General features: G+C 41.5%; 2 protein-coding genes across 2 annotated transcripts in view; one reads left to right on the plus strand and one right to left on the minus strand.

The window, feature by feature from the left end:
- Positions 1–3,372, minus strand: part of fkbp16 (FKBP prolyl isomerase 16) — a 53,243-nt gene extending 49,871 nt beyond the window's left edge. Inside the window, exons 1-3 of the mRNA XM_088641343.1 lie at positions 2,475–3,372; positions 1,260–1,429; positions 152–240 (exon numbers count right to left, since the gene is read on the minus strand). Coding sequence (XP_088497469.1) covers positions 152–240; positions 1,260–1,429; positions 2,475–2,877 — 662 coding nt within the window. The 5' untranslated portion in view covers positions 2,878–3,372. The remainder of the gene's footprint in view (positions 1–151; positions 241–1,259; positions 1,430–2,474) is intronic.
- Positions 3,373–10,223: 6,851 nt separating this feature from the next.
- Positions 10,224–15,061, plus strand: part of LOC148659274 (RNA polymerase II elongation factor ELL2) — a 50,252-nt gene continuing 45,414 nt past the window's right edge. The window contains exon 1 of the mRNA XM_088641344.1: positions 10,224–10,473. Within this exon, the coding sequence (XP_088497470.1) occupies positions 10,336–10,473 (138 nt within the window). The 5' untranslated portion in view covers positions 10,224–10,335. The remainder of the gene's footprint in view (positions 10,474–15,061) is intronic.

A 15,061-nucleotide genomic window follows, 5' to 3' on the forward strand; every position in this document is an offset into this window, starting at 1 on the left:
TAACTAACATCTTTGCCAGCCATCTACCTAGCTTTGCAGTCTGTGAGATAACAAAATAGGATTTTATCGGCTTATGTATTGTCCTTCAGCACTTCCCTCACAGAGCCCAAAATGTACAGCATATGTGTTGCACCCACGACAGATCTCATACCTTCCTCGTTGGCCATAAGCATACTGTGAGTCGGTGATCAGTAATGCAATCTCATCCAACTGCATTGAAGGGGCACAGAGTTCCAGAGCCTATTAGCAAAGAGAAAATAATTCTTTATAACGCAGCTGTTCACAATTACTAGATAATTTAAATAACTGGCAAATAATTTTAAAAGAGACTGTAGATCTATATAAAATTCTGTAAATCTTTTAACCAGTGTGGTATTTGTCTTACAAATTGTACAGTAATAAAGCCCTGGGTCATTCACAATGATACTGGCGTGACCTTCATTTTTTTCCAGCAGAGTGTGAGTGCAGACGGTCTTTGTCACAGTAATGGGATTCTTTAATTCGCTTTTTGAAGTGGAAACAATCATCCTTTGGTGAAACACTCTTGGAATTATTTGTAATGAAGCTTGATTGTGCAAATCATAACTGTGACAGAAAAATACTTTTCCCTTCTCCATTTCTAGTTAACATCTTGTTTCATTGTCTGCTGTTCAAAATATCATTTCTTTCTTTTTCAAAATGTTTCGAAAAATCATTTTCCTGTTTGCAGAGAAAAAAACATTGAAACAAATCTCACAAATCTAATTTGAAACAAATGAAGTAAAATAGTAAGTGGTTATCTGTGTTAGTGTAACCCTTATATTTCTTTCAGACAAGAGCAGATGCTGCTTCTGCATAAACTAATCTCAGATCAAGGACTTGCAAGGCCCATTGAAATTCTACGACTTTATCAAAAACAAGAGAATATAATTGTTTCTCTTTTTCAAACATTAATTGGAAAACATTCAACCTAACAATTATTTGTTTTTCTCTGGCATTGATAATTGTTTCTCTAGCTGGCCAATTCCACAGCATTCACTCAAGTTTGTTTTGCACAAGAGCAAAGTTTGCCTCACATGAACTGAAAGTAAGTACAAAGGTGCCATTTTAGGCAAAAAAAGCATTTGCAGCCTAGAAGGGACCAAGGGCTTTTATTTGTCACTTAACAATGTCACGGCGCAGATTGCTCTAGTTACTGTGATCTTTGAGAAACAAAGGAGAAAATGTAAAGAGGAAAAGTGTTGCACACATGCGGGTGTGTTGTGGATGGAGCAGCCCACCTGGTTGACATCGCCCTCCCCTATAACAAAGGTCAGCCTGGGGTCCTTCTCCACCACCGTGCCATCTTCCAGCACCCCTTGAAGCTTCACAGTGACCTCCTGACCCCAGCTTGGGCTGGCGGCCTGCTCCTGCCCAGGCTGTAGCACTCTCTTCCTCAGGAACCCCTCTTCTGCACAGAGAGCAGGGTGGGGTGTCAGGCCGCCCGCGCTTCTTAAACTACTATACAGAGAGTAGCTGTTGCTCACTAATGCCGGCGTCACACTACACGACTTTTCCTAGGAGTTTCAGTTGTGGCCTTCATTTACATGATCGTAAAAAAAATCACAGCGAGTTGTAGAGAGTCTGTTACCGTCAGTTGTGTAGTGTGACACAGTCATAGCACTCTTAACAGCCCCTACGACTGTAGTCCCAGGGCTGGGACTCGCTACGACACAATCAAACTGGTTTGATTTTCTCGTCGAGAGTTGCAAGTTGCAGGGGCGGGCTCTTGTGTCTGCGACAGTCAACAACCGGAAGTACCACGACCAAACAAATGTGGTCTACTCCAAGTTTTTCGGCATGTCCTCTTCCTTTTTTTTCTCGTCACAAAGGAGAGCTCAGGCTACAGCGCAGGTGACAACTACCTGCTTGTTCTCCATGTTAGTTTCCTTGTGTGCAGTGCTCCTCCTCTTATTCCAGCGTCCTCCACGTTGATTGGCTGCCAAAATGAGGCAACCTCGCGGTACTTTCGCAGCGCAATACGGGATTTGGAACCGTGATGAAAGGTCGTGAGGGAATCGTGTGATTAGTCACCCCCTGCGATTCCTAGTCGTATAATTTGACACCCGCTAGGACAGAAAAGGCAGCGAGATTCAGCAACTGCAGTCATTAAATTTGACATGCTCTCCGACTAGAAGTCGTGTCGAGTCCTGTAGTGTGATGCCGGCTTAAGTGTAGCAGTCGTATCCCATCTCTTCATGGAATGCTCTCTACTCTAAATTTGGGGAAGGAGGAGCATCCTTAGAAAAACAGTGGCTAGCCATCCCCACCCCCAGATCAACTCTCCAGTGACCAATGTGCCTGGAAACCAGCATAACTAACAGATCCTTCAGGATACATTTTTTGGTTTGCTTTGGTATAATTCTGTGTTTTTCATAGGCAGTGCAGTGAAAGAAGCAGCATGGCTAATCTAGCTATAAAGTTATGGCATGTATGTTTCATTTGGATAGGCCTACCTGTTATGTCCAGCCACTCCTCATCCAGAAATAACTCTTCAAATCCAGCAGCGGTCCACTCATGCAGCTCGTACCCGGGGAAGAAGCTTTCTTCAGTGGGGACACTCGTCATATCTACCTCCCTGTTAGGGGGCAACTGGAACCGTACTGTCTTCCCGAAACTGGGCGTCTTCTCTAGTTTCCTCTTGCCATCTGGGCCCCCCTCGCCAGCAGCCTCTGCACTCTCTGTCCCAGGGACGCAAAGGCTTCCAAATGCACTGCCACCGCTGTTCACTTGCTCTTCCTCCCTGCTCTTGTGAGCCTGGGGGGGCTCATGAAGTGGGTTGCCCTCCCCAAGACCATTCCAGGCTTCCACATAAGGACATGTCTCCACCGTCTCTGTACCGAGCTCGGGCCTCTCCATGTCCCCACAGGTTGAGGATGTCCTTGTGTCTCACTTCAGAAAGCTGCCACGGCACACCATCTGTTGAAAGCTTGGCAGCACAACAGAAATCCCAAGGATTTTCTTTTCAGCTATGAACGTAAGTTTGAATGTCGGTGTGGCCTCAGATCCACAAATTGCTCCTGCTGCACAGCGCCTGCTAATGAGACTGACAGCCTGAAGTATTTTTTAAAGCAGATGCCCACATGGATGCTAATTGAATTAAACCCAAGCTACATCACAACCAAGACACTGCAAATCCCTGCCTGTGCCGAAAGAGAGCCCCTCAGAGCCAAGGAAGGCGTTGGATGGGGACTCGTCTGGGAGCTACTGGGGTTCACTCAGGTTCTCTGCTGCAGCCCATCGCGCTTTTTTCAGGGGTTTTTTCTGGGCTCCACCTCCATGTGAGAACAAAAAAAGACTTTAATGAAAAAATAACAGTATTGCACATCGAAGCAGTCCTGGTCAGTAGGACAGTGTGATGATAATCTGCTGGATTAGAAGAGCAAAATCTCATCTGCCAGAATGTCTGTAAGCTTCTTAATGACTCATCGGCCATTCCCATGAAGCATTGCTCTCAACAGCCATCTACCAATGAGCTCTTTCACATTTAGTCTTTTATCACTGTGTAGTGCCTGTGCTTGCTTTCTGTATTCTTGCACTCTCCTCTAAAATAGATCCCCCCTTGTTTTCAAAGAATTCAGTTTTACTATTTCTATGTCAGGTGAAATGAGATGGCAGAGCTATGAGCCAACCCATTCTGTTTTCCTAATCCCTAATCCCCGGCCAGAGTATGCCTTGTTGAAAGGAAGGGTTTGAAGTATGACTGCCGGGCATGCCTGTCTCCAGAGTTTCAGATGAATGTGTGCTGTGGGTACATGTTCTCGAGACTGGGTTGCTTTTATTGTTGTTGCCAGGTGATCAAATTCAGCCCTGGCTGCTTGAAAGGGCTCAAACTGCTAACGGTCGACACTGCTCGAAATGTACGTCAACCAGTGACTGAAATGACCTTCAAAAGAAATTAAAAATAACTTCTTTTGTGTCTCCACGGTCAATCTGTCGAGGGCACAAAAGTGACTCATTAATGGCTCAGGGCACCCACAATTGGATTGTGCATTCTAACTTTTGATCTAAGCTCTTTGTTACTGTGGAAGGGTTGCTTATAAAATGATTTCACTGTGATTTTTTTTCTTTTTTTAACTCCGTCTGACAGCTTAGCCTGTTGCTCCCCTAGTCTCAGATACTTTCTCTGACAAAAGCCCTGTGTGATTACAAGATACAGCACATTGACTGAAATTCAGCTAATGGCAAACCATTGTGAGTTCAACCACTCCCGGCAGCCTGACGAGGGAATTTTATTTTTTCTTTCTTACCACACGTTATCATATTTTCCTCAGATGGCCTATTCTATTGGTCTCGTTGATTAGTGAAAGACGGTGCTGGTGGAACAAAAACACCCCAGAAATAGCCCAGACACAGCTATCTGATAGGAGCAAGAACAGAGCAGTTTGCTTTTCTCTGAAGACAACAGAACAGGTTTATCTAGGCAAGCTACATGCCTCAGAGCGGTGGACAGAATCCCACTGAATAACTCTAAGCAGCAAGACCAGACAAGCTACTGCAACTCACAACATGCGCATCCCAATTAGGAAACACTAGTATGGTGCTTCATTCAGAATGCCTAATAGATTAATTGTTTGGCTGCTCCAGCAGGGGATGTGTTCACTGAAACTGGTGAGAAATCATCATCCATGAGTCTCCGATGCGTGCATGTTCTGATGCTGAAAAAGAGCCAAATGCTTTTCGATCTCTGACTATTAACAAAGAAAGTGTTTGCAAGAAATCTGGTTGAAATTCCAAAGCCCTAACATCCCAAAATGTTGTAGCCTCCTTTTATTTTCCTTGTTTTTCTGAGACAGCAACAATGTCCACCTTGAGTAGAAGAACACTCAAAAACCTTTTGACCAGAATCCCCACAGGTCCAACCGTAGCAATCTATCAGATGTGACCTGAGCATTCCCTGTGTTTGATGTCCTGTGTTTTTTCATTTGAAAGTTTTAGAATGGCCAGCTATTATTTGTTGTACCCAGTCGATTCTGATGGAATTGTCAATGGTGTATGTTCCTTGTCTTGGCTCATGGCTTCAAACCCTGTGACATCACCATTTAGACGAGTGGTATTTCTGTCCCTGATCTCACTGTGAGTCTGCAAGCATCCATCAAGTCACAGGAGTCACTGTTATAAGCAGCCAAGTGGACCCTGCCTGACTAACACCCACCCTGCCCAAGCAGCCCTCTGCCAGTGGACACACACTGCTTGGGGAAGCATTTGAAGTGGCCGAGACCTCTGCTTGTAATGTCTGTGCAAAAGGGGCCTGGGTCTTTCTTGCTCATTCTGGCACACAGTAAGTGTGAAGAAGATAACTTAATGGTTTGAAACAAGTCTGTTTTGCCCTACCAGTCAGAATCAGCATGGGTGAGATATCTGCCCTGAACTTGCCCAGGTTGATTAGTCTCATCTCTAATTAAGTGCCAATTGGAGGATGGACACACGCTTCTTTGGAGAGACAGTGGCATGAACTCTATAAGGAGGAGGGCGACCTTAGTGTTGCACCACACCAGAATACACTACACAGCCCCGGAGCTTTGATTTCATTCTCTTGTTATTGTGGATCCCAGGCAGGCTAATGCTATTACAGTGGGATGTTAATACCTTTCTCCTCAGCAACGTGTCCTGCAAATTTAGCTCTGTTTTTCTGCCAGTGGCTTCTTCTGAGCAGACCATATGGCAAGTAAGGACTCTATTAATGACTATAAACAAGCTTCTTAATCCCCTGTCCAAGCATCTTTCCTTGGAAGGATTATGACCCACTAATTAACCTAAATTCGCAATTTTTTTTTCCATTTCACCTTATCCATTTGAGGGTTTAAAGGGATGGAGGAATACTAACTCAGTTTGAAAATCAACATTCACTGGCCTAATCCTTTTTGAATAATTTGGAATCCTCCCTCCTTTCCGTATCTCTAATTTGTGTCATCTGTTATTTTACAAAATTAGTAAAGAGAGAGCATTTACCCTTTGGATAACCATCATCAAATTTTTATTTCTCACACAGATTTAGTTTTGGTGCTGCTAATATTGCTGCTCTCCTTTTCAAGAAGTAAAAGTAGCATTTTGATTGATTCAACAGATAAGAAGCGAACTGAAGATAAATGCCTGTAACCAAAAATTGATGTCTGCTTGGTCTGCTGCTCTTAAAAATACTTTGCTTTGCTTATAGCTGGAACATGCTCTCTTTGTACACTGCAGAGCTTTCTTGTGACACTGACCTTACCAAAAACTCAAGGATAAGGGGAAAAGACCATCAAAGAGGAATGACCGAATTAGCCATGGGGATGCACAAAAAACAAATTCTTTCAATGAATTTTATAGTACACCCCAGGAAGACAATCTGTGGTGTGTAAATGATTTTTAAATAAATTCTGCAAATAATAGTTGATCCAATTTGACGAACTCCACTGTCTTAAGTGTTTCAAACATATGGTCGAAATGATACAGAATAATCAATAGTTCCAACCAAGAAGAGGTCAGAATAATTTTAATGCATCTTTGTTTATTTACACTGCAATATGTTTTAAACAATAAAACAATCTGCAGATCCAGTGACAGAAAATTGCACCTGACATTAAATGTCGGTATTTCAGATAAAAGTAGGCTTGGGTTAGCAATAATGCTCATTAGCAATATTACCTCAGAGCATCAGTAGGCTATAAATAGACAAACATTAATATACAATGTTAATAACAATATTAACATTAATAACATGCAGCTCTGGAAGGCCAAACACTGTTGAATACAATGAGCTGCTCTGCTGTGTGTTTCATTAACACACCTTGACCAGCAGCCATATCACCCTGCAACTCACAACTGGCAACCCACTGAAGCTAAGCAGGTGTGAGCCTGGTCAGTACCTGGATGGGAGACCTCCTGGGAAAAACTAAGGTTGCTGCTGGAAGAGGTGTTAGTGGGGCCAGCAGGGGGCGCTCACCCTGCAGTCCATGTGGGTCCTAATGCCCCAGTATAGTGACGGGGACACTATACTGTAAACAGACGCCGTCCTTCGGATGAGACGTAAAACCGAGGTCCTGACTCTCTGTGGTCATTAAAAATCCCAGGGCGCTTCTCGAAAAGAGTAGGGGTGTAACCCCGGTGTCCTGGCCAAATTTCCAATTGGCCCTTACTAATCATGGCCTCCTAATAATCCCCCTCTATGAATTGGCTACATTACTCTGCTCTCCTCCCCACTGATAGCTGATGTGTGGTGAGCGTTCTGGCGCACTATGGCTGCCGTCGCATCATCCAGGTGGATGCTGCACATTGGTGGTGGTGGAGGGGTGTCCCCATTACCTGTAAAGCGCTTTGAGTGGAGTGTCCAGAAAAGCGCTATATAAGTGTAAGCAATTATTATTATTATTATTATTAAGACTTTTTCCTCAGTTCACAGAGACGCATAAGATTTCAGGACTCTTTTGTTCATTTCTTGTTTTTTCCTCATACACTCAAGTACTTTTAGCAGCTAATATATATAACAATTTATATATATATATCAGTGATGTATCCTAACAATTTTTACTCTTAGCTATCTACTTACAGTACCTTTTGTTGTATAACATTTTGTAAGGTGGGTAGCTGCGTCAGCATGCGTAGGCTGCAAAGGAACAAGTAATAGGTTTATTCCATGCTGAAAAAAAGAAGAAAGAGAACACAACGTTTCGGCCGTGGAGCCTTCTTCAGGTGTGACATTTTGTAATACCACAAAAGGATCATTACTAGAGTTTTTAAATAAATGCTGTTTGTCTGTAATTCACTTTTACTAACTGTAATTCATTGATCATTTATTATAAGAATACTGTTTTAAACATCTGTACACTGGTTTTATCTAATGCATGTAATGTTATTACAGGCATCAGATCTTTTTACACTTTAATGATTAAAGGGAAGCCCTTCTATTAACATGGGATGGCATTTCAGCCCCCTTTTGTCCATGTGACTTGTTTAATATTTTACAGGCCTTTAACCAAACAGGCCTTTGAGAAATAATTATCACAATTATATAATGATTCTGTTCAGTTGTGTAAAACATATATTCAAACCACTTTTCTTATCTGCATTTAAAAAGAAATTAGTCCTTTTATTTCAATAATCTTCACATATTTACTTCTAATGTTATGTTTTTTGTGATATTGGCTTTAGAGATTTTAAAAAAATCAAACAATTGCTGCAGGCACAAATTGCTCCTTTCTAGTGCTGGAAGCCAAAATCCGGTTTCTCGTCTTGAGAAAGTAAAGTCCTTTCAGTTGAGATACTGCTGTTTCAGATGACACCAATGGTTCATCTGAAGATTATTTTTCTTATACTACTCTGGAGCCATCTTCCAAGTGTAAACTGTTTATTTTCCAAAACGTTTTTATTAAAATGGGGATTGCTTAACTTTTTATGAGTATGCGTTCAGAAGTACAGTATGTTCCAACCTCTACTCTTGAGCTCAGATTTTTTTTCAGCTTTATGCTTACAGGAGTTTGAATGGTTTCTTTCAGACCTTGGGTATTAAAAATAGTAGCAGGAAATACTGTGCTCAGGCATCAGATAAAATAAATCACCCAGCCACTAATTTTGCTATTTTCTGAAGCCTCCCCTGTAGACAATTTAGAGAATTCAAAAAAGTATTGTGAAAATTCCTCTTCATCCAGGAATTAATATTTTGCTTCATATACTTTTACATTGAAGTAAAATTAATTCTGCCTGCTGGCACATTTGCGTTCAGATGTCAACTGACAGACATTTATTTCATCTTTTCTAATTTCACTAATCTTTTTCTTTTCCAAGAGACATTCACTATTTCACAAGACCTGGAGAACTCTAAAAAAATCAACATGATTGAAATAGAATACTGTACAGTCAAATAATAATCCCAGTCCTTCTATAAGAAAGCTCAGGTACCAATTTTGGGGGCCTTGAAAACTTTTATCAAAGTGGTGCTTGCTGCTCACGTTTGACTAAAGTATTTAATGTGTAAAATGTCACTTTTAAACATGCACTTAAAAGAGAAATTTCACTAGTTATGATGTTAAAGCTTCCACTTTTGTTTTTCTTAGTGAAACAAGAAAGTGAGTCTCAAGGGTGAATTCTCTTGGAAAGGAAGAATTTGCGGTATGAAGTAATCGCTGAGCTACATATCAATGTGGTCATATAAATGGCTTGAACAATTGACAATCTGCTATATTTCTTGTAAGAGACCTCATATTTTGCCAGATACAAGCAAGCACACATAGTGTACATCGTGTTCCTGAATTATGCACTGTACTTCCAGAAACATACTTCTAAATATTTACAAAAATATTGCAAGACATCCTTAACAGTATTGATCTCTAATGATCAGTGACAGAGCTTATTTTTCACTTAGGATCTTTTTACAATACCTTCTAAAATGAAAACAGATCAACTCAAAAGACAAGGTGTAGAACGCAGTATTCATTAAGTGGGAGGTAATGCAGAACGCATGCTTCTTGGGCACAGTCCATCGAAAATGAAATGGGGGGACGTTGAGGAGTCTTTGTGGTTAACTCTCTTCTCTTGTAGTGTCACAGTATGACGAACCACTGGGAACAGCCGGGAAAACAGTGTGTTAGGGAGCAGAAGGGCTACACAAAAGATCACTGTCAATCTTACTCTCAAGATAAGATCATTTAAACTCTCGTCCTCGAATGTTTAACAGTGTCACACAACTGCAACAATTTGTTATTTTTTTCCACGTTACCGGTGTGAGGGACTTCTGTACAGGCATCTTGTTTGAAGCACGCCTGTTTCAGGCACGCTTGTCACCCTGCTCAGAATTGCTTATAAACCAATTCAGTCGGCCCCCTCTCATTCCACTGAACATCGGTTCTACAGTGGGTATAGTTTTAGGATAGTTTACAATTAAGGAATTTAAACTGGGAGGAAACTGCAGTTCTGTTTTACAATAAACTAGAACATTTAAATTCGGAAATGCTGCAAACGTTTCGATTTGTTTTTAAAAATGGACTTTTCAATCAATGTGACAATATCCCAGAAATAGTGTTTTTAAGTCCGTCCGTGCAGCGAAACGTTCAGGATTAAGGGTTTCTAAAAAGGTCAGTTAGCCCCTCTGTCAATTGTGGAGGCCTGGTGTTTATCCACCCCCTCTCTGTGACGCCATACAGGGAAATTCAATAGATATACATTGCATTGTGACGTCGATGTGCGCTCTTGTCTCGATTATTTATTTGTTCACGCTCGGGTCTCGGGCAGTGAGTGTGTGAGTAGTGCGTGACGTGCTTGGAACAACGCAGCCGTTCTACGCCCCGCCCAGGTACCGTGACGTTTCACCGAGAATGTCCCCGATGCTGCTCAGTTCCAGACATGGCAGCACTGAGACAGGAGGAGCGATACGGGCTGTCCTGTGGTAAAATTAACAAAAATATCCCGAATAAAACGCTTTATCACGTCAAGCTCACCGACACCGCCATCAGAGCTTTGGAGGCATATCAGAACTTCAAGGTAACGAGAAAATCACGTTTTTGCCCATTTACTTTTTTTGATATATTTATTGTTTTCTTAGGCTAAGCTTTAAAGGGCTCTTCTGGAGCAGGTTTTATGCGCAAGTAGGCTTGGATAGAAAAGGGGGAAAGTTGCCGGTAACTTCCAGAAGTGACAGAATCTGTAGAATGTGAACTGGGGGCTGTGGGAGGAAACTGTAGCGCTTTGCTAAAAAGTGCATCGTATTAATGAAAAAAAAATAAAGAAACTTACGGTGTCTGTAATTATGGTTTGAATACCTGCGCAAAAATAAACACTGTAACCCCGTGCAATTTTATTCAACACCATAAAAATTTTAGGGAATAAACTGGTAATGTTTCGCTGGTATAGATTAGGAACTACTTTTTTTTGTCGGAGTAGAATGATTTTAGCCAGCTGAGCTTTAGATACTTGGTATACCATATCTTTCAGATCTGTTTTGCGCTGTCAACAATATTTCAGTTATGTTTTGAAATCATTATCATATGTAGAAGCCTTAAATCTCCTTTCAAAGATTATGGAAAGCCTACTGAAAATTAGAGGTATGGGTTTGAGGTATATAGTTTGTACACAAAAAGAGCTTTTTTTTAATTGAACAGTTAAAATTGCAGTTTTTAGTCACGCCGTGTCTTTTCTATGTCAATCGTGTAGCAAGCAAGCAAGCCTTTAGGGAAATAATCTTGAGTGCTTTTCTGTATAAATATACGATGAAAGGGATCGTACGGTGTGTGCGGCGCACAGGGTTAGATTGTGTGATATTGGTTACTCTTTAGACAGCTGTATACAACTGTAGATTTTGATTTTATTCGTGCTTCAAGAATAATCGTGTTTGAACTAAGATACTAGTGCTTTCTTTTAATTCTATGTAAAGTCGACAAGTCGGTCTTCATCGTGGTCCAGTCGGTGTTGCCCAGCTCTTGTGGTGTTTAAAATGTGTATATTAAGCGTAATGGTCTACTAGATAAAAGACTTCCAAACATCTCACGCCGCTAATCTCCTTTCTGCTTCAGAAATCTAGGGTAGAAAGTGTCCTGTAATCTTATCTCGAAACAAGTGGAAGATAACCAGAATTTACGGGCTGATCGTTTCTATATTATGCTACTATTGTATCCAAACTAAGGCAAGTCAGTTACATATATTTATTATGTAGAACGGTTAGGGAGATTATTCAAATCAAAGGAAATGCAAGATTCGGATGTTAATCGCAAAAAAATGATGCATTTTTGTTAAGAAAATCGCTTTGTTACAACTGAAATGAAATGGCATAACCGCAATAAAGACCATTAGCACAAGGGAACGTACAGTATGCATTCGAACGATTTCTGTAACCCGTCTTTCTTAATTTACTGGAGGGCAGATAGCGACGTAAAATGAGATAGTAAGTGAAAAGCTTTTGTGCAACAGGAGTCTTTAACAGTAGCCATAGCTTGAATTCCCATGCAATTAATGGCTCAATGGGAGCTCTGGACGCCAGCTGGACCGTGCGCCTGGTCAGTCTCCCCCAGTCGTCCCCCTCGGCACTCCTCTTCGCTGATTGGCTGCTGGCGCTGTGTTTTTTGTGTTGCCGTGCTCCCTTTGTACTGTTCTGCCCTTTAAACGCTTTGTGCCACGCCCCCCTTGGCGCTCATTGGCGCAGAGGTGCGGATCGAAGCGCTCTGTCTGGGTCCATCGCCCAATCAGAAACAGCGGAGCACTTCCTTAATCTCCAGAGATAATTTATCCTGACATGCTGTAAGACCTTTCAACTGGAGCAGCCTGCTTCAATGAACAATGCCGAAAAACAGAGTCGAATGTCAACACTCTCAAGTAGAAATGTGATGCATTTGTGCGTGCCCTTAACTCATACGGGTCTTATAAAAGCCGTTATTGTTTAGTATTTAATATTTCGGTGCAGGGCAATGTTCTGCAGGAATGGATTCTCATTTTTTTCGTCGTTCAATTCGTTTTTCTCGCTCCTGAACGATGACATTCTGTCGTCATGTAAGCGTTGTACTAAATGCAGACTGAGGGTCTTCAGCAAGTAGCAAGACACATTCTGCCACATTGTTTTAAACTAATCAGAAAACAGGGTTTCGATAGCTGGTGTAGGTGAGTCGCTGCGCCGAAGATCTCGTACCTTTTAGGAGAAACACCTTGGTTTAAGGAGATGAGGCAATTGTCCCCCTTATAGGTGGTACATTCTTCCTACATTACATGGGGAAGTAGCCCAAGGAAGAATCTTCTCCTTATGTGCTCCTGGTTACCCCTCTAACCAAACCAGGTGACATTGCTGATCTTGAGCAACAGACAACCATCCAGGAGGTTATAATAGAGCCTTTTTCAGCAAAACACTGAGTATAGTCCATGTTCCTTCCACAAGATTTATGAGGCTGATTTACCTGTCAGGTGTGTACATGCTGTTCGTATGTTGTCTCCACCCGCCTGAGAGCAGTGATTCACCGCAGGAGGTGAACACTCTTTCTAATCATGTCCTCAAGCTCTCTGACCAGAGTCCCGCGTCAGGTCATTCTGGCATTTCTTCTTTTTGTGTGAGATCTTTGTCTAAGGTTTGCAAATGACTTGCTCTGGGTCCCACCGCATCCAGTTTTGACTTCTAATTCTTTAGTTTGTTCATTAATTCCCTTTCAATGAAAACAAAGAAGGTTAATTATATCTGTGCCCTTGACTGGAAGGTTGCTGGTTTGTATCCTAAGGCCGGCAGAGGAATTTTGGGCCCCTGAGCAAGGCCCTTAACCCCAGCTGCTCCAGGGGCGCCGTATAAATGGCTGACCCTGCACTCTGACCCCAAGCTTCTCTCTCTGTCTGTGTGTCTCATGGAGAGCAAGTTGGGTATGGAAAAGACAAATTCCTAATACAAGAAATTGTATATGGCCAATAAAGTGATCTTATACAGTTTGTCAGTCTGTAGCTGTTTCAAGAGCGGGGAGGGAGTTAAAATGGAGCTGGCGTGTCCCTTTGAAAATCAGCTGTAAAATCCAGTCTGGATAAGAAAATCATTTCAAGTGTGATGGTGTCTAAACCTGCTCCTAAAATACAAACGGAGCCTCCATTTTCTACCTTGAGTGCTGCCCATTTATCAAGTTGAGTAACATGAGAAAACATGTAGGTTAGGTGGAGCCTGTCTCTGCTCTTAAGAGATTTAGACTTGTCTTTTTCAGAGCAAGTCAACAAACTGTCCGATCAACAAGGCTGATTTCTGTAAAAGAACATTTAAACTGGGGCATCGGATTATAGCCAAAGATCATCGCGCAAAACCTAGGCTTTGCTATCGGTGCAGATTTGTAGACGATTGTGGTGTTTGCATGAACCTTCAATTACCAAAATTGAAGTGCACATTTGGTTCTTGGATTTTCTTTGGACCCTGATAAGTTTTTTTTTTAACTAAAGACAAAATGTGGGAGTCTGTCTGCCAGCAAATCGTATCCTAGTAAGATGTGGAAAATGTTTGATCTTGCTCAGGAGGCCAAATTAATTCTTTGCTCTGCTAATGGAGGGTGTAGATAGGAGCTGTTTGCAGGTATCAGCAGGTATTAGGCGTTCAGGCTAAAGCAAACTGCTTCTCCCGTTTACTCAGGAAATGTAGGCTTTTGAGGTACAAAAGTGACTAGAATATATAACTAATTACAGCAGAAACCACAGCTGCAGATGTTATTAGGAACAAATGGCATTTGATCTTCTCTATTAAAAATCCCCCTGTTCACAGCACTTGGGAGAGCCCTTATAATCAGCAGTTCTTAAAAGAAGATGCACACTTTTTCCATGAGTGTTTCAGCCTCTTTAGACAGATACAATATACAGTATTTTGGTATCAACCCCATTTGTAAGCTAAGACTAGTATAGGGGTTTGAAAATCCACATCCTTATTTATTTATTAAAAAATAACTTAAGTTTTTGGTACAATGCTAATTTTGTGGACCAGAATAAAGGTGATTTTTATTGAATGTTAAAATATAATACCTCTCAACTCTAGCATGGGTCCTGTTTATATTATTCTCTGTCATGTGCAGAAACTGATATTGTAGAAGAAAATGAGTTATCTCCAGTCTTTTGAATGCTGGCAGTCATTGTTTTCACATTCTGAGCCTGGTTAAACTTTGGGTGGGAGTGCATAGTAGTTATTGTTCAATACTACAGTAGGTGCTCCCTTTTAAGCTCAACGTAAGTCTGTTTTTGTATTTGTTGGTCTTAAACTATAGTGAGAAACAAAGTGCGATGGTTAGGTAACAAATGTAAATACCCTCTGGCTTTGGATGAGATTTAAGGGCTGCTTGCAAATAAATTGTTCGTCTCCTGAATTGTCTCTCCCTCCCCCTCTCCCTGTATCTCCTCTCAAGAACCCTGCTGATCAGCATGGACAGTCTTGTTGAAATCCAGATTGATTAATCATAGACATTCCAGTGCAGTTTACTACAGTATCTTAGATTGCTGGACCACTGTTTAGGTTAGAATGTTAAAAACGCCTTGCTTGGTAGGCCATTTGTGGAAAACATTTTAGCCAAGAAGCACTTCAGAAGGCAATGCAATCTTGAACAGGACAGGTTGCTGTTTTGAAATAAAATGACTGTTTAAA

This window comes from Lepisosteus platostomus, chromosome 7, assembly GCF_059453375.1.
Source record: "Lepisosteus platostomus isolate fLepPlt1 chromosome 7, fLepPlt1.hap1, whole genome shotgun sequence".
Taxonomy (NCBI): Eukaryota; Metazoa; Chordata; class Actinopteri; order Semionotiformes; family Lepisosteidae; genus Lepisosteus; species Lepisosteus platostomus.